The sequence below is a fragment of the Schistocerca americana genome, chromosome 6 (assembly GCF_021461395.2).
Source record: "Schistocerca americana isolate TAMUIC-IGC-003095 chromosome 6, iqSchAmer2.1, whole genome shotgun sequence".
Taxonomy (NCBI): domain Eukaryota; kingdom Metazoa; phylum Arthropoda; class Insecta; order Orthoptera; family Acrididae; genus Schistocerca; species Schistocerca americana.
The window spans coordinates 42,710,175-42,732,742 of NC_060124.1; the positions used below are offsets into that span (position 1 = coordinate 42,710,175).

Consider the following 22,568-nt stretch of genomic DNA (forward strand, 5'->3'; position numbering starts at 1 on the left):
GGGCTGATGACTTATGAGGCTCAGCACACAGGTGTGACTTTTTCCTGTAAAGAGGGTGGTGCATCACATCGCATGCGGACTCCTTAATCCATGATGTTATCCATCTCACTTCTAATCAAGAACTAAGTGCAAAGGCTTTATAGGTATCTGATCGCACCTCAAGTAACGTTTTAAAAATTGCTAAAGCTCAGAGTGTAACTGCATCAGCTCAAGTGATGCTTCACATTTTCTTTTATATCAATGCTGTTACTAATATTGGTCGCTGTTGTGCCCTGTGATCAGATGATGAGTTTAAAGCAATTTTATCACTCACTTACCGAGCACATGGTAGTCTGGTCATATGGGACTCAGTAGTTACTATAGCAGTTGCTCATCCCCTGTCTTAATTGTCAGTAGAGGCACACAAACAGAAGTGCTTTGTTCACTGTTCGTGTGTCCCAAAGCAAGTGAGGCTCAAGCAACGTTTTCCTCCCTGTTCTTGCCAAAGGACCCCACAAAAGTTCATGCCGTCAAATCATGTACAGATTGCATGCTACAGCATCAGTGGTGTCACTGCTCTATCTGGGGCATCATCAGTTTTGCATTCTGCAAACTAAGGTATCTTGAGAGTGTCTGCCTTGGCTGGCATGCGTCAGCAATGTCTTGTCTCCTGTTAGCATGCCTGCAATCCCATTCACGGAATTGAATATGTTGCTTAAAGCAGTTGGCAGTGCCTAAGTTCTGTAGAGCTCATCGAGTGCCTTTCACCAAGTGCGAGCAAGTTAAAGCAGAGTTACATAGGTTCCAAAGTGTGAGTGTTATATCCCCAGCATCGTCTAGTCGGTGGGCTACATCCGTGGTCATAGTTAATGGATCACTTTGCATTTGTGGTGATTTTAAGTGTACTGTTAATGCATGAGCAAATGTCACTTGGTACCCACTTCCTTGGCCAGAAGAATTGTTGGCAAAATAGGCTAGTGACCATTATTTTCCAGAAATTTATTTTTTGACTACTACTTTCAGTTGTCTGGAGAAGATCAGACCCAATAGTTTTTAGTGTTTAATATGCCATTCAGCACATATCATGCAGCAGCTTGCTATTTGGGGTTGTAAATGCTCTCACAATATTTCAAAGATACATTGAGCAACTTATTCAAGGTATCCTCAACTGTGTTAATTATCTAGATGACTTTTCAGTTACTGGGGCTGGCGACCACGGGGTCCCGAGCTGAGTCCTGGCATTGCTTCCTTTTACTTATGCCAGGCTCCTCACTTTTATCTTCCCTATTTGGCCACCCTCGGCCAACTCTTGTTCTTTTCCGACCCTGACGCTATTAGGTTTCAAGGGCTAGGGGTCTTCCATTTCCAATCTATACTTCTACCGAGCCGAATATCTCCCAGGATAAGGAGATAACCTTCTATCAATTATCAACGGCCTTCTAGGAGGGCGGATGAGCGGCTAGAAGGAAGGGCACTCTCTTGCCCTTCGGGGTGGGAAACTGCTCCTAAAGGCGGAGGAGCCACAAGGTGGCCAACGGTATAGAATGGAGAAGGCAACGGGAAACCACTCCATTAAAGACCCGGGCGGGTATCCCAAGTATCAACAGCTTATGATGGAAAGCTCTGTGGTTAAATTCTCCGGAGGTAAAATAGTCCCCCATTCCGATCTCCGGGCGGGGACAACTAAAGAGATACCAAAATCCAAAAGCATTAATGTAAGAAGGATAGCAACATGGAACGTCAACTCGCTTCTTAAATGTGGTAAACTGGAAAACTTGAAAATGGAAATGAAACAAATGGATATTGATGTACTGGGAGTCTCAGAAATGAGATGACCAAACGCTGGCGACTTTTGGTCAGGGGATTACAGAATCACACACACTGGAACAGCACAAGACAATCCCGGGATTGCAGGAGTGGGAATTATCCTCAATAAAGAGATGGGGTTAAGAGTAAAAGGATTTGTTCAACATAGTGAGAGGATAATTTATGTCCGCTTGGAAACTAAACCAAGAGACACAATCATAATCCAAGTATACATGCCAACTGCGAGGCACGAGGATGATGAAATCGACATGATGTGTGACCACCTTGAAGAAGTAATTGGCAGAATTAAAGGAGCTGAAGACCTTGTCATCATGGGGGATATGAATGCCGTTGTTGGGGAAGGTAAAGACAAGGATGTGGCAGGGAATTTTGGATTAGGATTAAGAAATGAAAGAGGGTATAAACTTGTAGAATTCTGCCAAAGAAATAAACTCTGCATTACAAATACCTTCTTTAATCATCATCCAAGAAGAAGATATACTTGGAAAATGCCTGGTGACATTAACAGATATCAAATTGACTTCATATTAGTGAAGCAAAGATTTAAAATCCAAGTTAAGGACAGCAGATCATATCCAGGCTGTGATGTGGAAAGTGACCACATACTCGTTATGATGACGACTGAACAAAAATTCAAGAACATTAAAAAAAGAGTTCATGTAAATGGGATTTGACAAACCTGAAAAACGAAAATACACTGAAACACTATCAACTAGAAACAGACAAGAAAACAAATACACAGGGCTGCAATGACTTCCAAAGCAGCTGGGAAAAAATAAAAACTGATATTTTGGAAGCAGCAGAAGAAGTAATAGGAAAAGAAAGGACAGAGAAAAGGAAGGAATGGATCACTAATGACCTACTAAATATGATGGAAGAAAGAAGGAAATTAAAAAATTCTGTGAAGAAGGAAGACCAAGAGAAATACAAGAGTCTGAAAAACAGAATCAACAGAGAGGCAAAACAAGCAAGAGAAAAATACCTTGATGATCTCTTCATTTCAGTTGAGGACAACATGAGCAAAGGAAATATCGACAAAGCCTATAAATGTGTGAGACATTGCTTTGGAGACAAAAGAAACAAGTGTAGGGCTGTGATGGATGAAAATGGCAATATGTTGGATGACGATGATGAAGTTGCAAGAAGATGGAAACAATATATAGGAAAACTGTACAGCAGACCAGACCTGTCTGGAAACATCATGGAAGAAGAAACAGAAGTAGATGCACACAACATAGGTGAACCTATATTAAAGGAAAAGTTTGAACTAGCTCTGAAAAAATTGAAAAACAACAAATCGCCTGGTATAGACAATATCCCAGCTGAACTTCTGAAATCTGGAGGAGCAAAACTGAATCAGGAGTTGTATAATCTTGTTTTCAACATGTACAAGCAGGGTAAAATTCCTACAGACTTTGAGAAAAACATTATGATCCCCATTCCAAAGTAGGCAAATGCTACAAGATGTGAAAATTATAGGACGCTCAGCCTAGTTACTCACGCCTTTAAAATATTAACCTCAATTATCCTAAAACGCATAGAACAAAAAGTCGAAGCTACACTCTCCGAAGACCAGTTTGGATTCCGGAAAGATAGAGGAACCAGAGAAGCAATATTTGCTCTAAAACTAATAATAGAGAAACGACTAGATAAGAACCTGAAAACATACATAGCTTTCGTAGATGTAGAGAAAGCCTTTGATAATATTAAATGGGATAAGATGTTTGAGGTACTCAAAAAAGTAGGAATAGACCATAAAGATAGAAAAATGATATGGAACCTGTACAAAAACGAGACAGCAGTTATCCATGGATGGACAAAACAAGAAGAGGGGCATATACAGAAAGGTGTCCGACAAGGGTGGGCACTATCCCCTGTTATCTTTAACGTATACATTGACGAGGCGCTGAAAAAAGTAAGGGAAAATTCACAGACAGGTGTAGTAATTCATGGCCAACGAATAGATATAAGATATGCCGATGATATAGCTGTCCTGGCTGAAAGTGAAGAAGATCTTGTAGTCCTACTGAATAGAATGGATAAAGTTATGGGTGAAGAATATAGTACGAGAATTAATAAAGCAAAAACAAAAGTAATGGCATGCGACAAAGAAGATCAAGTGAAAGTCCAAGTTCATTTAGGCAATGAACAATTTGATAAATTTACTTATCTGGGCAGTAATATTACCAGGGATGGAAGGAGCAAAGCAGAAGCGAGAATTGCTCAAGCAAAGGCTGCTTTTAACAAGAAGAAAAACACATTAACATCTAAGAGCATCAGCCTTGAAATCAGGAAAAGATTTTTGAAATCATATGTGTGGAGTGTGTCATGCTATGGGTGTGAAACATGGACTCTCGGGACAGAGGAAGACCAGAAGCTAAATTCTTTTGAAATGTGGTGCTCAAAATAAAATGGATCGACAAGGTCACAAACGAAGTGGTTCTGGAAAGAGCAGGTGAGAAGAGAAGCTTCTGGAGTTTCATTGTTAAAAGAAGAGTGCAATTTACAGGCCATCTATTAAGACATAAAGGACTCCTGAACACAATCATAGAGGGATATGTCGAGGGAAAAAGACCAAGAGGAAGACCACGACTGAGGTACATGGATCAAATCGTGAAAGATGTGGGATGTAACACCTATAAAGAAATGAAGAGAAAAGCTGAAAGACGCACAGAATGGAGACAAGCTGCCATTGTAGCTGTTGCAAACCAATCCTTGGATTGACCACTACAGAAGAAGGGGCTATGTGGGAGCAGCACCTGTGCAATCCTGTGCAACCTACAGACATTGTTTGACCAGCTCCAAGCCTATGGTCTGTGTTGGCACCTAAAGAAATGTAGCTTCTTTTAGCCAAGTGTCGAGTATCTGAGACATGCATAATGTAAAAATGAGTTCACGCCCACCAGGATTATGTGGATGCAATAACTAACTTACCGGTTTCTAAGAGCCACAAAGAACTAAAATTGTTCCTCTGCAAGGTAAACTATTACTCCATGTTTATTACCAGTGCGGCCCACATTTTCCATCTGTTCAATCAGTTGTGTAAAAAAAGTGTTAAATTTGTGTGGTCAGACATGTGTCAGAAGGCTTTCATGCAACTTAAAAAAAAAAAAACTGCCTTAGGTTGGCTCCTTGTTTTGCAACATTCCATCCTGGCATGTGTTTAACACTTGCCACTGTTGCCCTGGATAGTAGCATTGATACTGTGCTGTCCCACAAATACACCAATGGCACAGAACAGCCTGTTACATTTGCATAAAAAACATTAAAGGTGGTGCAGAGGAATTACATGTAAGTTGAGAAAGAAGCATTAGTTATCACATATGGTGTGTGGAGGTTTCAGTTGTATCTCTGTAGAACTATGTTTTACCTGATTACCAATCACAAGCCCCTTATTGCATTCTTTGGGTCTCTTTCATAACTTCTCAATGAAACAGTGCAGTGGCTGCATTGGTGGGTGTCGTTCTTAAGTAACTACACCCAGGGGATCCATTATTGGCCCACCACATAGGTCACCAATGCCGACACACTTTCCCGCTTGCCGTGTGGCTCAGATGCCAGATTTGATGTAAACGAGATGCTGTGTTTTGCCTTAGTTGCATATGAGCTACACAGCCTTGATGAATTTGTGTTTACAGCACATAAAGTAGCAGCAGAAATGGGCTGTTATTCACTTCTCGACATGGTGGTGTTTGTTTGCTGTATGGCAGGGTTGGTTGGAGTACTTGCTTAAAAGACACCGACCCGGAATGGCACACCTATTTTTCCATAAAACAGCACCAGCATAGCATCACTGAGAGGGAGGGGGGAGGATCATTTTGTCAGCTATGGATGATGCTAGTTGCTGGGTGATAGTTCCGCTTGTGCTCTGTCTCCGCATATTGAAGCTCCTCCACATCGCACATTGGGGAATATGTAGAATGAAAGTACTGTGTCACGTGTATTGGCTCAGGGTTGATGCCACCTTGAACACACCACCTAGAACAGCCATGCCTGTGACCCTCAACTGGTTGGCCCCAGCACATCATTTCAACCCTTGGCCACACAATAACTGTCCCTGGCAAAGAGTGCATGTTGATAATTTTGCCAGCCTCTTCCGGGGAAGGGGGACAAATGCGATTGCTAGTTGTTAGTGCCCTCATTAACTTTCCATAAGTGGCACAGATGACTTCAGCTGCTGTGGCAACTCCTATCTGTGCCCCGTGTATCACGTTTGGAGTATAAAGAGCACCTTCCACCCTGGTTCTGGCATATTCCCTTAGTTCATGCCGTCTGTGTTTCAGGGTTGTGTCAACACAATGGCATTGAGCGCATGAACAATGCCCCTCTCCATCCCATGTCAAATTCAGAAGCTACATAGATGGTCAGGACATCAAGATGAAGATGCGCAAAATACTGACGACAGTTGACTCCGGGGACATATCACTAGCTTCCTTGCCACCTACTGTCCACCCCTTTAAATTGACGTAACTCAGCTGAAATTTTACATTGATGCGAAACCCACGCCCTGTTTAACCTCGCGCACTCATCTCGGTGGGCACACTGGCCACACAGGCACAGCGATGTTATCGTGTGGGCTCCCACATCTGGCCTCGTGCTTTTCGCCTGAACCCCGGGATGACCCAAGTGTCAGTGGAAATGTGTGTGTGTGTGTGGGGGGGGGGGGGGGGGGGGGGGGGGGGAGGGAGACGACAGATGTTTGAGGTTGTGACCAGCCAAGAACAGCTGGTTCAGCATCAAAATCAGCTCTGTCTGTGTGATGTACTCCAAGCCTCTCTCTTACTGGTACAACCTCCACCCGTGTGTTAGGCTTCAAAAGTAAGTCGATAATAACCAGCAATGGGAACAGATGGAGGTGAAATCACTTCTATCTGCTATGGTGCTTCCAGCTCCCATCCCCGTCACTGATAATCTTCTTCTCTCTCCTTCTATAGAGGTTGAGCATTTTCGGACTGTAGGGTTGGTCCAAGGTGGCCAAACTGTTGGTCCCGTCTGCTCCATGTCCTGCAGGCAGCCGAAGCTGTGTCCCAGACCCCAACAACCAACCAGGACACCCCCAAACAGCACTGCCTTCCAACCCAGATGATCACATTAAGAACCTACCATGGAAACCACTAGTGGTGATTCCTGCATCTCCCCATCCTTGGCGAAGTTGACAGAGGCCAGGTCATTTCAAGCCCTAATTGTCAATTAAAGGGGAGGGGTTGAGTATCTGATGGTGATTTAGATTTTTCTGCCTTGCTCAACTGTCGATAGGGAGAACATCAGAGATTTTCAGACTGCATGGCCACAGCGTGTGCCCGAATGATGTGCTACAACTGCTGTAAGCACATCAGTTGGTGTCATCTCCTGACATTCATGTGCTGCTAAGTACCACAGCCCAATGGGTTTGGTTATCAATTCACTTTGTGAACTATACTGTCATTGACCCCAGGAAACACCTGTTCATTCTGCTGGTCTCTGTGTTACCACCAGTGCAAGTGATCATAAACTGTGTTCTACCTACACAGAGTAGGATAGACAAGACTCTGACTGCCCCTGCATCATCTTGTGTGCCAGATTGTGGCGTAGTTTCAACAGAGGGTACACACCAATCCAGATAGCTGGGCATGTTAAAGTGTCACTTCCAGGATGGAGGCGCCTGCTGGCCCCAGTTTGAATCTGCTCACAGGTCGACGATGAGAGCTGTCGTTCTGGGCAGCCTAGATGTTGTTTTTAAGCGGTTTCCCACATTGCACTAGGTAAATACCAGACTAGTACTCATGTCTCGCCTCTAGATGCTGACAGATGGGGTACACTGATTCCATCCTGGGGGAGTGAGTAGTGGACTGGGGACCTTGGATGTTTAGTCTCCGTAAAACCCATAATTACTATCAGCAGAGGGTGTTCGTAAAGACAAGTGCCCTACTTGTTAGCAATGCTGTGCCAGCTATTTGGTTTCCTTAGTAATGCCGAGTGCACTACAACCGAATCTAATGTTTACAAAACATCAGTCACTGAAGAAGCAATACTGTGTAACAGATAATTATGACTGGCAAATTTACAAGTCATAAATGAGGTATAATTTGGAAAATCCAAACATTTGCTAGTGACACGTGTTAACCCATGCCCCCCCCCCCCCCCCCAAAAAAAAAGGGGGGGGGGGAAGAAGAAGTGCAGCTATGGAGTTTAAGTGAAATGATTAAAAAAACATCATTATAGAGCAGCTTAAGAGATATCTAGAGAGGATGGGGTGTGTGGGGAGGGGGGCCAAACTCTCTCCCCTCACTTCCTTTCTCCCTTCACACACTCCATCCAATGCAACTCTCCACACCAGTCAAGCTGCAGTGCTGGTACATTGCAGCTGCCTGGCACAATGTAGTTGTGCAGCTGTACGTTGCATATCCAGAATTAAGTGTGTGTATTTATGTTGCATAATTAGCTGTGTGTGGGGCCATTATCTTACAGCAAAGAAATGTTTATTTGAATATCGAATTGTTCAGGCCAGGACACTTCCCTTATCAGTACAGTGCTATTTTTTACTTTCACATAATAGTAGTACCAGTCATATGATACATGCAAAAACATGTATTCATACTGTACTAAATTTTATAGCTTTAGAGTGACACAGCATTAAGTACTATATATTTAGGATGGGGGTGTTTCTATGATACATGATTTTAATAAATGGTAACAATGTTATGAGGTCTGTCATTATTCTGTACAGACAATATAATCAAAAGGTTATCTAATTTAAACCTACTCATTTTTTCTCTGTGTTGTTGGATATGAATGGTGTGCGGTAATGTAACCATGAGTTCTGAGAGTCAGCTAGAAAATTGGTAGACTTTTATTTTCTTTAAACAGTGTCTGTACATATCTGTGTTTCAGAACGAGCAGAAGAAAGGCGTGTTCTTCAAGAACAATGTACAAGACAGTACCGGTTATTGACTGAACGGCGCCGTGAATTGGATGCTCTTGATCGGAGACGGCGTGATTTAGAAGCTAGAAAGAGACTGCAAGATTGTGAGCGGCAACAAATTCAGGAAGCCATTGATAACCTGTATGCCTGCCTGCATCGTCTGCGGTAGCACACCGCAGCCAGGAGCCAGATGCGACCCCGGTCACGCCCACGCCCAAGGCCGAGGCCGCCTCCTCAGTTGTCTGGTTCCTGTGCACCTTCTGCTCTGTGTGTGTGAGAAACTAGTTCTGCCATGCATGCTAATTCCCTTTGTAAAGGGCACGTGGCATCATTGGCCCATCTCTATGGTACTGTCGTTGTTATACGTCATTGAGCCTAAAGATTTGTTAAACTTGATAAAAGTTTATACTGAAGAAGCACAGCATTATGCGCACAGTTCTGTCCCAGCTGATCTAAAGATTGTGTGTAGTGTCAAATTACACTAGAAAAACAAAAAAGTGATAAGTGGGACTCATTGCTTGCTGTAGATGTGTATGGAGAGCTGTTTCAGCAGACTCCGTTGTGCCATTGTGTTTTGTTATTAGGTCATATTTTTCATTTCTACAAATTCTCCAGGCTGTTTTTTCATCGTTCTTACTGTTGTGTGCAACACTTACTGCTAGTGTAAAATACAAAATGTCCCTGTTCAGTTGTTGATGTTTGAGATGTTTCAGTATTGTTTTTACATAGTGCTTACAAGAAATATGGTGTGTTGCATGGTACAGCCTTTTAGTGAAATAGTTGTTGTTTGTGCTCTCATGCTGTTATGTGCTGAATCTGTGGAAATCCAATATTTGTGTTGGCACTTCTATCTCTTGGTACTTTGGACTGAATATTTGGTGACAAAGGAAATTATCAATTTCCCTTTAGATTATAACTGTTCTTTTGTGAACACTGCAGAAATATTGAGAGAGCGGGGTACCAGGGTAAACTGTTGGGATCAAAAGCTTCCTTAAATCTGAAAACTAACTTTAATTTCATTTTAGTTGAAGAAATTTTTTATAAGTTTAAAAAACATCTCTTTGTTGTAATTTCAACAATTATGAAAAATAGATTGCTACTCACTGTAAAGATGACACATTGAGTTGTAGACAGACACAACAAAAAGACTGTTACATAATTGTTGATATTCCAACCTGGACTTTCGTTGTTGTAATGGTTACTGGGACATTACTTCATATTCATGTATACAAAAACAAAGATATAAGCTGTTAAAAGCACATCTCATTAGTGCAGAATAGATATTCATTATTTTTGTTTGTTATTTTCCCCTGCTCTCTTGAAAGGACTGCTGTTACTGCTCAACCTTCCACATTAATAAACTATGTGTCTAAAATACAAATCCCCTGCCCCCCCCCCCCCCACCATTAAGTTTTTTCACATCATTCACTAGTGTGTGTTTTTTAGATCATTATCTTCCTGTTACCTAAGGTCTTCCGTGAATAGACAATTATTTGTTTCTGTAATGTATGTAAATCACAGTGGCAGAGGTGTTTTAGCAGCTAATGCATAATCATTTGGATTCGTATATATGTCCCCCCCCCCCCCCCCACCTCTCCCTCTCCTCATTTACTTTGCAGATGAGCAGAATAATGCCCTCTTTTTGCTGGGCAGCAAGTGTAAGGGAAGGGGGGGGGGGGAGGATGATGAAAGAGAAGTGTCATACATTTGAAATAAATAATTGCTATGGAACGAAGTTAATGACTGAAATCTGTGCACATTCACTGTAGCTACATGTTGCATTTCTTTCATCATCTTTGATTCTTATGCCATTATCAGCTGCTACTTTAACAAAATTCCTTCCCATTCAAGAAAAAGGCAAGTATTAAACTGTCTCCCTCTCGACAAGCATTGATGATGTCGTTGTCATGTTACTGTGTCACAAAATGGTATGAATATCTCTTACTTTCCTCTTGCTGTGCGAGTAACTTGAGGTTTGTGAACACACTAATGTGATTCAGATTTATGTGTTCAGTCATGAGGCTTTGCAACTACTTTCTTAAAAACTCTTCAATTCAGGACATCTTCCAGTTGAATGTCTCTGAATTGTTGAGAAGTACATTCCACTTTGTAATTAATGTGTGAGTATGGCAGCTACAAAAGTTACCTCAGTTTCACTAACACCACCATTTGGCAGTAATGAGTGTTGTTCAAGATTCCATATAATGATGTATAGCTAGTCTGTGTCTATAGAATCTGCTCGTTGTTACTCCATTAGCTACAGCCGCTGCCAGATAATGTTTAGTGCTTCAATATTTTGGCTAAATTTTTGTGACCTGCCTAATCATGATTACAATAAAAGTTTTCTACTTCTACATCCATTTATCCTTCTGCAGTGGTTTCTTCATTGTGCAAGCCAACTTCAGTAAGATAAATGTGTTAGAGTGTGGAACTGATTAACATAAAGATGGTAAGATTGCTAACTCATTTTATGAGGAAGTTGTAGAACTGGAGTGTATGTGTGTTTTGAGTTTTAATCTTTATTTCAGTAAGCAGTCTACATTATATAGTCATGTTTTAGGATTTTAATTTCAGTAGTGTACTTCTTTTGAAGTGGCTGTGTTGTGGATGTTCCTTAATATTTTTTTCAATAGATATATTTGTTAGAGGACTAATAATTACGCATTCATTTGCTCATAATGAGCTGAGACTGAATTGCAGGCATTATCTTTCAGTTGTAGTTCTCAGAATATATAAATGTCTTGCAACTTTTGTTTTTGATGTTTGAATGATGTGATGGTTTCACTGTGTCTGTACTATCTGTGTAATGTAAGCTAAAGAGTCTTCTTATCTGTGAGAGACAACTTGAAAATAAATAATGTGGCTTTAGTTTTATATACAACTGTGAGCCTTTTACTGGAAACAGATGCTTTGTTACCTGACATGCAAACAGTAAATGGAATATTTTCTGTCTTGTTCCTATAAAGCTTTATTTGTATGTAAATTCCTCCATTGCTGCTACCTGTGCACATTACCATTAGCTATTATTTCATTTGGTGTGCGACAGTTGAGCATGCAACATCATAAATTACTTTGATAAACATGAATAAAAATTGTTTGTACCTAGTTCCACTTCATTTATTTAGTGTCATAACTGAACATGATAACGTAACTGTAAGACATTCCAAAATCTGTGGCATTCCATTTGTAAATCTGTTGCAATCTTGTGCAATTGTTGATGTTTGTGTGGATGCAGATCAGTGCCCTGATTAGACTTACACCTGCATTATTAAAGTATGGCAACATCAGGCTCCTTAACCAGTTTGCATTTAAACAACAAAGTTTGAGAATGTGGATGTTGATTGAGTGAGTTAGTATCTTTATATACAGAGTAAAACATTTTATCAGTGCCTCCAGTGGTGAATTTTTAATTTGTTAAGACCCAAGAATCAATGATGTATATATGTATGGTTTTTATTTTCTACATTATTTAATGATATTGTAGAAGGCATATTTTATCTGCTGTTTCTCTCTTTCCTGTAATAGTATTTTATTGGAGAAAATAAGGTTGATATGATAGTCCTTTTATGTCTTATTGTATATATATACATATTATATATATATATATATATATTAATGCAAAGCTGTATGTATAGAATATTTGTAACATGAAAACTGAAATAATTATTATCTTTGTAATATTTATACTTTTACCTAGTAAATATTGACCATGAAATGTGTTCCATATATGAGGCAGGAATGGATCTCCTTTCCTCAAAGAATGATTGAATAAAAAAGAGAATTGTCTAGAGGTGCTGTATAATTGTGTTTTGGTTTTAATTTTCTTTCTGTGACCTGTTGAATTTAAGAGAATAATTATATTATTAAAAATGAGACATTACATACAAATGCCTGTGAAGAGCTGATCACAATCATTTTTGAGGCTGCAACTATCATTCACTGCATGTCAGGAATTTTTGAGAGGGAGTGTCAATCATTTCTCTGACAGTGTCAGTGTTGTAGTCACAAAGGGAGGCAGAAATTTTGTGTCTTAGCTTACAATTACTGATTTACTTATTATGCTAAAAGTTCATTCATGGTTTCTGTACATTAGTTAAAATGAAAATACTGCACACTACAGTTCCACATGTTGACTACCTTACTGCAGTGCAGGTTGTTTTCTTAACACATTAAATGTATTACAGTACTTCTAGAGTACCTGATGTGACAGATAAGCATTACCCAGTAAACATTACTGAAAAATTTATGTCAAATGTAAACAATCATGAATAGTATTTAAAGCCTTCCTAGCTTTAATTGTTCAGCATAAACAATTGCTCTGAGTTAATTTAACCAGTAACTGCACTCTGCTACATAGGTTACAGTTAGGTTAAATGCATATTCTTCTATGCACTTTTCACTCACTGGCTGCTATTTTATTGATTTTTAACCTGTGGTTATGTGGTAAATTTTGCTTGGACTGTGTCATCATCATTATCCCCCACTCCCTGCTCTGAAGCACAGAATGAGAAAGTAGAAATGATAGACTACTGTGACACATAGAAACATAATATTTATGAGGGCTGCACTTGTTCAAACTATTTCCTCACATGTAGTAATGCTGACAGTGCTATGAATAGGTTAAATTACTCTCAATGTAGTGCAGATATTGAGTCACAGACAGGCACAAGAAAAAGACTGCTAAACACGTGAGCTTTCAGCTGGAAGGCTATAATATTGTCATTATTCCATCGTAGAAATTACAATGCTCATATGCTACACAGTGTGTTTCTGAATGTAAAACCTTCCACCAAAAAGATATGCCAGGTGCAACATACGTGGTGGATTTGTAAATGTAATATCAGCACCAACTTCTAGCTCAGCTGGAGACAACCTACTTACCTCTTGCTTTGTGAAGATCACCCATTTCCTTCTCCTCCAGCTGCTGACTCTAATATGCATGCAATAAACAGTGGCAAAATCAGAAAGTCTTAATGCTCATAAAAATGAGAATTGCAAAATAATAGGATGCCACTTGATTTTCTTTTATTCACAGAATCACAAAAACGAGAAGACAATTCCAAGAGCTAGTCTACTAATAATGTTCACAGCAATGTTTCTGGCTGCTAATCATTATTTCCTTGAGCACTGTAAAAAGTCATGGATAATACTTCACACAATCTTAAGGTCAGCAAGAGACCCCACTTGGACATCTTCTGACCCAACTGTTCAACAAATTGTTCCGTCTTTATGTGAAATGAGACTTCGTTATGTAGGCCTACACTTTCTGTAACATCACAACAAAATATAGGTTTCAATTATTTTAGTGTCAGATACTTCATGTATTTGAAAATGGATAGTTATGTAAAGGTAAACACTGAATTTTGCTGCTCAAAAAGTGACAAAAAAGCGATATATCACTGGTTAAAGTGGTGACGATTCACCAGAAGTTTGTCTGGCAAAAGCCTGTCACTTGTATGAAATAGGGACTTCTGCTGTATGACGGTCACAAGCCTTCGCAAGGAATCTAACAAGAGAAAAAAAATCCTTCAATCTATAGAAGAACTCTGCAATGGGTGTCTATGCCGTACATGAATCAGTTCAATGATGACAACCTTGTGGAAACAAACTGATATGCAAAAGAAAAACACATTTGTCACTGGAAAGACTACAAAGTAATCTGACTACCTCTGTGGGAGCCATCACCACCAGAGTGAAGTGCATGCAGTGCAAGACGGCTTTTATTACCTGGAACAGACCAAGTTGACCGTTCCTTTCACACCTAAGATTGCTAATAAAGTTTAAAGCAGTCCTGATGGATGGTAATGATTCAGATACGACATACGAGTGGTCAGGGTACATATACCTTCAACGTATTGGTGGTCTTACAGAAGCTATTTGATGACCGTACATGGAGCTTGCTGGTTAAAATCCTGATAAGAAAGAGAATGAAATACCGAGACAAATGAGTGATGTACAATGTTCACAAAACCAAATAAGAGTAATAGAAGTGGGACAAACTAAGGCAAATGTGTGTTGGGGACAGTTGCTACTCATGTTGTACATATGTTTCACAGAAACAGTGAAGGAAGTAAATCAAAATTCAGATTGGGAATAAAAATGTAAGGAGGACAAGAGGTGATGACACAAGCCTGTGACCTACATTAAGCAACACACAGAAAACCTGTCAAATAGAATGTGTAACACACTTAACCCAATATCTAGCTTAAAAATAAACTAAACAAAACTGATGAGTCTGGGAAAAGAGAATTGTGCTTTCCCAAATATCACAATTTTAAAAAATCGTGACAGCAGAAGGAAAGAAAAATTTCTCCTATCTAGTGAACTTTTTCAGAATATGCTCAAAACAAAAGATTATTATTATTTGCTCATGATTTGTTTAACCCTGTTAGAGAGCGGTGTACAAAGTAAATTAAAGGTTGAAGCACAGTGATTTTCACTTTGCTCCAGCACTTCCATTTTTCCCACTCATATTGGCTGGTTATAATGGATGACTGGGTTGAAATAATTTCGACCCTATCTAATCTGCTATTCTTTTGAAGTACCTTGTCTAGGTGTCGAGTCTGCGTGTACACTGTGCTTATATAGTTACCTGCTTCCATATAGTTTAAACCGTTTGCAATCGGCAAGCAAAACTCAATAGTATACAGTAGTATTTGAGAACTATTCATTTTGGATCCATAAAATTGCAAGGAAAATAAGGCATTGCATTATGTAGGATATAAACTCTAACCCTGAACATTACACAATGTGCGTGAGCTGACAAAAACAGTACTTGTACATAAGGGGCGTTAATACAAGCATATACAAAAAGATACGGTAATGGGATTCGTGAATGTGAGTGAAGTAACATGCTTTTTAGTTACCTATTTCTCGTATCTGGAGTTAAAAGATCATTCAGAAAATATTGCGTGGGCCACAAAGAGTGTGTCAGACAAAGTAACTTCATAAGAACATCACAAGCATAACACTTCACACAAGCAATAAATAACATGTTTAAGTGGTGCTTATAAAGACCCGTTAGAGCTTCATAATAATTTAGTTCACAAAAAAGAACTTGCTTTCTAAGATCATTATATTTAGAGATTTAATTAATTGGATGGGGTGGGGCGGGGGCACAATGAAATTGAAGATTCAGATAACGCAGAAATTTCCAAGTGTCTAATAAAAACACTGCTGAAATTTACTCACTGCTGAATTCTGGACAATAAAAATGTTTTTGAGCCGTGTGGGGTAGCCGCGCAGTTTGAGGAGTCTTGTCATGGTTTGCGTGCCTTACCCCATTGGAGGTTTGAGTCCTCCCTCGGGCATGGATGTGTGTGTCGTCCTTAGTATAAGTTAGATTAAGTAGTGCGTAAGCTTAGGGACTGATGACCTCAGCAGTTTGGTCCCATAAGACCTTATCATAAATTTCAAAATTTCAATGTTTTTGACTTTTTTTAAAGACACTTCTAAGAATATACAAAACAAAGTACTGCAATGTATGCTGGAAGTTAGTATAGAAAGAATTGCACAGAAAATTCAATCTGTAGAATTTATATCTATTATGGCTGATGAAACTAGTGAATGACTAAATATGTTAAACTTGTGGCAGGGATAATGAATTGCAATACAGAAGGATACCTTGCTGATATATTCTAGGGACTTTTCTAATCGTAATGGGCAAAATGTCAGTGCTGTTGCCAAGTGTATACCATCTGAACTGGATAAAATTTTGAAAGGTAGCAATCTAAAGTGAGCAAAGTAGACCTTAATGCATATTTTATTTTAATCAACAAAAAGATACAAAACCCTAGATATTCTGCCTGCTATTAGTGTGTTGTTCTCACTATTCGTGTAGAAAGTTTAGATTCGTATGTGTTACATAGATGGTTTCCCAATAGTGATCAGTTACATGGAATTTCAAATCTAGAACGTTTGACACTGTGTATAATAAACAACGAGCACTAAAGGAATTCATTGAAAGCAAAGCAATGGTTGTGGTTAGCACTGCTGCAGTGGTTGGCATTTGAAACAATGTAATGTCTGACAATATGGAACAAACAGATGTACTTATTAATATCAACTTATACATGATGGGCAAAATTAAACTGGTTGAAAATATTTGTAAGGATGATGCAGAACTGATGCTTGTTAATGAACAGGAGAACTTCCCATCACAGATGCTGGAATACATGATTCTGGTGCACCAATTGGTTCCTGCCACATACCTGCACATGTGCATCTCCCACATGCCCAAAGTATTTCTTTGTGCCATTACGTTTGACTGAGTGAAAAGAGCAGATGCATTTTGTGACCAGTTGAATGCAACAAAAAATGATGCTAAGTATAAAATACCACGTGTTCATGATGTTGAATGATCTGTGATGCACATTCATGGAAGACACATGCTGAACTGTTTTGGCACAAGTTTGTCTGGAAGTGTTTTGGGAAGAGCTCCAGCAAAATTTGCATTGTAAAAATTAGAGGCAAAATAGGATGAAAGGTGTTCTTCAGTGAATAAAAACTGTAACTATATGAAAAAGTGTTCAAGCATCAAAGAGATCGTCACCCTCGAAAAGGGATCTATCAGTGTCCTTACGGATCTACTGTGGATGAGTCCAAGTGTCTGTATGAACTTTAATGTGTTGACTTCAGCTGCTGGTTTCTGGATGAAGTGGAATCAGGACTTTCGGATCCTTAGTTCTTCATTTCTTCAGCCTGTTAAGGCATGTGATTTCACAGAAAATGTGCTATTATGCATCAGCAAATCCCCATTGGTACTATGACAAGCCGTTGCATAATATCAAAATTGGTATTCAGTGCACAATGTCTGGTGTTCACATTGTAACATGATTCTTTCACTAAACTGTTAATGCTAACTGATATGTCCAGAGCCTGTTTAATCTCTACGTGGGTCAACTCACAGAAGAAGAGAAATTGTATGGATACTTTTGTTACGATGGAGCAAATGCACATGCCACCTTGACAACCCTGTCGTGAATGCATGAGGTGTTGGTGAGGAGGGTATAAGAGGCAGCATAACCTGCTGGTCTCCTTGACTGTTTGATCTCTGTCCCTGCGATTTTTACATTGGGACTTGCTGAAAGGTCAGCTCAGGTGTACTCAAATAATCCTCAAACACCGTGGAAGAGCTGCAGCAGAACACTGAAAACACTATTGGTGCTCTCACTCAGGCAGAGCTGCTATGTGTATTTCACAGTTTGATAAACTGAGCATATTGTTTCACCGCCTTCAATAGTGGCCATTTCCATTATCTTCTGTTATGGGCATTAACAAGTGTCAACTGCACAACAGTCTTCTTGTAAACGTTTTTCAGGCCATTTTTAATTTGTCTACTCTGTATAATGACACTCACTTCCTTAATAAAGTTACACATATTACACTGTTTCAGGCCATAATGATATGAGTTGTATTTAAGGGCAAAATCTTCATAAATTATTAAAAGTTATCATGATTATAAATATATGTCCTATTTGCTTATCTACAGAAACATTTGCGCCAGGATTATACAGTTTCCAAAATATTTCCACCCTCCTTTTCTACAGAATTTGTCTTGATGCTAATTTGTCATTTGCTTTTAGATCAGCAATATCATTGAACTGTAACACACTTGAGAGGCAACATAACCATTTCAGTGATTGGGTTATGGCAGGGAAAGACTTCTGTTTCTCTTTCTGGACCTCATAAACTGTTTGTTGACTCACCGTACAATTTATATGCATGAGCCAGTAATAACTGGCCAATGTAAGGTTCAAGTGTAATTTCAGCCGATTCTTCCCAGTTTTCTCCATAAACATTCTGACCATCAATATGAGTCATTTCCACTACAATACTATGAATTTTGTCATTCATAAGGGCTTGAAAACATTGCATACTTACACTGAATGTAGCATGTTTTGGGAGTCAGTTTTATAGCTTCTTCATTACATTATATTTCAGTCTGTAAAAAAGTCCTAAGGTCAACGTGATATTTTTGTCTTTTGACTAAACCACTTGCACATTGCCATGGTGAAGTGTTTTCTGATTCAGATGCAGGATGAATGCTGTTGTCCTTGGTGTGATTTTGTTATGTAGATATTTTCTTCTCACTGTCAGATGCATCTATGAAAGCTTCCAAATGTTTGTCGTATGGAAACCATGATAGCCAAACAGAAATTACCGCATTAGATACACGAACTGTAAGTGCACTAAACAGTTGGTGAAAAAGTAATGTTAGCAATAATGCTTTGATAATTTGAACACAATAAGCGACCTGCTTTGCTGTGTAAGTTCTCACATTACACCCGTAAGGAAACAAAGACCTGCATTGTTATAAAAAATATGCATATCCCTCAGACATGTAGAAATAAAATTTTAGTACCGGTAACTGCAGGTGTTGCAGGGTGACAATTATTGAACTATATGAAATAAAATCATCATAACTTCCGAACGGTTTGCATTAGAATGTTCAAACTGCATGGTTGGCTGTGGGGCATGGTGGAAATTAGTATATGCTGTGTGGTTTGGTTTAGCGACAAAGCCCACTTTCATTTGGATGGGTTCGTCAATAAGCAAAATTGGCACATTTGTGGAACTGAGAATCCGCATTTCATGATAGAGAAGTCTCTTCACCCTCAATGGGTGACTGTGTGGTGTGCAATGTCCAATCGCGGAATGATCAGCGCCATATTACTTGATAGCATGGTGACTATCGAACAATACACAATGGTTTTGGAACATGATTTCATCCCCTTTATCCAAAGTGACCCTAATTTCAACAAGCTGTGGTTCATGCAAGATGGAGCTCGAGACCCATTGAAGCAGGAGAGTGTTTAATGTCCTGGCGGAGCACTTTGGGGACCGCATTCTGGTTCTGTGGTACCCAGACCCAGAGGTCACTGGCCTCGATTGGTCGCATATTCTCCGGATCTGAACACATAAGACTCTTTTTTGTTGGGCTATATTAAAGACAAAAATAATCCCAAAACTGTTGCTGAGCTGAAACTGGCATCGATGTTGCGACACTTCAGCAGGTCATGCAGAATTTCGCTATTCGTCTGCTTCACATTATCACCAAGGTTGGCAGGTATATTGAACAAACTAAATCCGAATATATGAAGAGAGGTTTACATGTTGAATGAAATGTGTGTACGCCATAGTTTGAAACTAATTTATGTCTTTTTTCATATAGTTCGGTAATTGTCATGCTGTATGAATGTTTAAAACACCCAGGTCATACAGAACTAAGTGGTACAAGTGTAGCAAATTAAGCCATAACATGTGGTAGAAACCTATTTTTTATTTGATTTTTAAAATATTTAGAATGTATAAAAAACTAAGTCATTAAGTTTCGAGTGCTAGCGTTTAAATAAAATCGTCATGGAAGAACAAACTCCTTTCCGGGTCATAATGGCCCGAAATTATCAGAAGGTTAATGATAATTAACTTGGTGATTTTTATTTCCCTAACTGTTTGCTATTTTGCGACTGTTATCTGACATCAAATTGTAGTTCCACGCTGCTGAAGCGATACAGCCGCCCGTCTGAATTTGAGTTAGCGGTCATTGTATAAAATGTTTCCGTATGAGAGCGTTGCTGCAGCATATATGCAACGTAGCGCGACTCTGGTGCAGATATACACTCCTGGAAATGGAAAAAAGAACACATTGACACCGGTGTGTCAGACCCACCATACTTGCTCCGGACACTGCGAGAGGGCTGTACAAGCAATGATCACACGCACGGCACAGCGGACACACCAGGAACCGCGGTGTTGGCCGTTGAATGGCGCTAGCTGCGCAGCATTTGTGCACCGCCGCCGTCAGTGTCAGCCAGTTTGCCGTGGCATACGGAGCTCCATCGCAGTCTTTAACACTGGTAGCATGCCGCAACAGCGTGGACGTGAACCGTATGTGCAGTTGACGGACTTTGAGCGAGGGCGTATAGTGGGCATGCGGGAGGCCGGGTGGACGTACCGCCGAATTGCTCAACACGTGGGGCGTGAGGTCTCCACAGTACATCGATGTTGTCGCCAGTGGTCGGCGGAAGGTGCACGTGCCCGTCGACCTGGGACCGGACCGCAGCGTCGCACGGATGCACGCCAAGACCGTAGGATCCTACGCAGTGCCGTAGGGGACCGCACCGCCACTTCCCAGCAAATTAGGGACACTGTTGCTCCTGGGGTATCGGCGAGGACCATTCGCAACCGTCTCCATGAAGCTGGGCTACGGTCCCGCGCACCGTTAGGCCGTCTTCCGCTCACGCCCCAACATCGTGCAGCCCGCCTCCAGTGGTGTCGCGACAGGCGTGATTGGAGGGACGAATGGAGACGTGTCGTCTTCAGCGATGAGAGTCGCTTCTGCCTTGGTGCCAATGATGGTCGTATGCGTGTTTGGCGCCGTGCAGGTGAGCGCCACAATCAGGACTGCATACGACCGAGGCACACAGGGCCAACACCCGGCATCATGGTGTGGGGAGCGATCTCCTACACTGGCCGTACACCACTGGTGATCGTCGAGGGGACACTGAATAGTGCACGGTACATCCAAACCGTCATCGAACCCATCGTTCTACCATTCCTAGACCGGCAAGGGAACTTGCTGTTCCAACAGGACAATGCACGTCCGCATGTATCCCGTGCCACCCAACGTGCTCTAGAAGGTGTAAGTCAACTACCCTGGCCAGCAAGATCTCCGGATCTGTCCCCCACTGAGCATGTTTGGGACTGGATGAAGCGTCGTCTCACGCGGTCTGCACGTCCAGCACGAACGCTGGTCCAACTGAGGCGCCAGGTGGAAATGGCATGGCAAGCCGTTCCACAGGACTACATCCAGCATCTCTACGATCGTCTCCATGGGAGAATAGCAGCCTGCATTGCTGCGAAAGGTGGATATACACTGTACTAGTGCCGACATTGCGCATGCTCTGTTGCCTGTGTCTATGTGCCTGTGGTTCTGTCAGTGTGATCATGTGATGTATCTGACCCCAGGAATGTGTCAATAAAGTTTCCCCTTCCTGGGACAATGAATTCACGGTGTTCTTATTTCAATTTCCAGGAGTGTATAAACACCGACATGCAGTCAAGGGATTAATATAGCAATCGAGTCTGTCCAGCGTGCATGCGGAAACGTGAAGTATTGTGAATTATCATCAAATGCGTCCAAATGGGACCAACGTGCTGTTATTCTTCTCTTGGCTACCAAAGGACAAACACGGGCAGACCAGAGTTGCCGTTGCATAATATGTAAAGTCGCTAGCCGGTGTTAAGAAATCCGCTAGATATGTAAAATAACGGTCACTAAAAATCCGCTAGATGTCGCTTTCTTAAGGGCAAAGATATGTCGGCGGGCGCGGGGGGTATTATTATATTTATTTATAGCTCTTGGGTGTTGCCAGACAATAATGTACTACAACGCCTACAACATATTTTTAATGGTCCTATTTTATTCCAGCGATATTTTAGAAACTTGGTATGAAACACTACAAATCACATTAATTTATTGATAAATGGTACTGAAAGTTTATTATTTTCAACAACAAAATTAGTCTGACATAAGCACAGTTAGAAAAATCTGAAAAAATAAAATTTGTAAACGAAGCCATTAAATGTTCCACTCAATCGAAATTATTCGTCTCTCAAGCTTCCGATCTGAAAAGACAGAATGAAAAGTATGCTTTTAGCTATTAAAATTCTGTAGTTGTAACTTATCTTAGAAGAAAGATTAAGGAAAGGCAAACCTACGTTTCTAGCATTTGCAGACGTAGAGAAAGCTTTTGACAGTGTTGACTGGAACACTCTCTTTCAAATTCTAAAGGTGGCAGGGGTAAAACACGGGGAGCGAAAGGCTATTTACAATTTGTACGGAAACCAGATGGCAGTT

General features: G+C 40.5%; 1 protein-coding gene across 1 annotated transcript in view; it reads left to right on the plus strand.

Annotated features, from left to right (window-relative positions):
* The window catches only part of LOC124619947 (genetic suppressor element 1-like), a 345,443-nt gene extending 332,934 nt beyond the window's left edge, over nucleotides 1-12,509 (plus strand). The window contains exon 12 of the mRNA XM_047146610.1: nucleotides 8,677-12,509. Within this exon, the coding sequence (XP_047002566.1) occupies nucleotides 8,677-8,876 (200 nt within the window). The 3' untranslated portion in view covers nucleotides 8,877-12,509. The remainder of the gene's footprint in view (nucleotides 1-8,676) is intronic.
* Nucleotides 12,510-22,568: the final 10,059 nt, after the last annotated feature.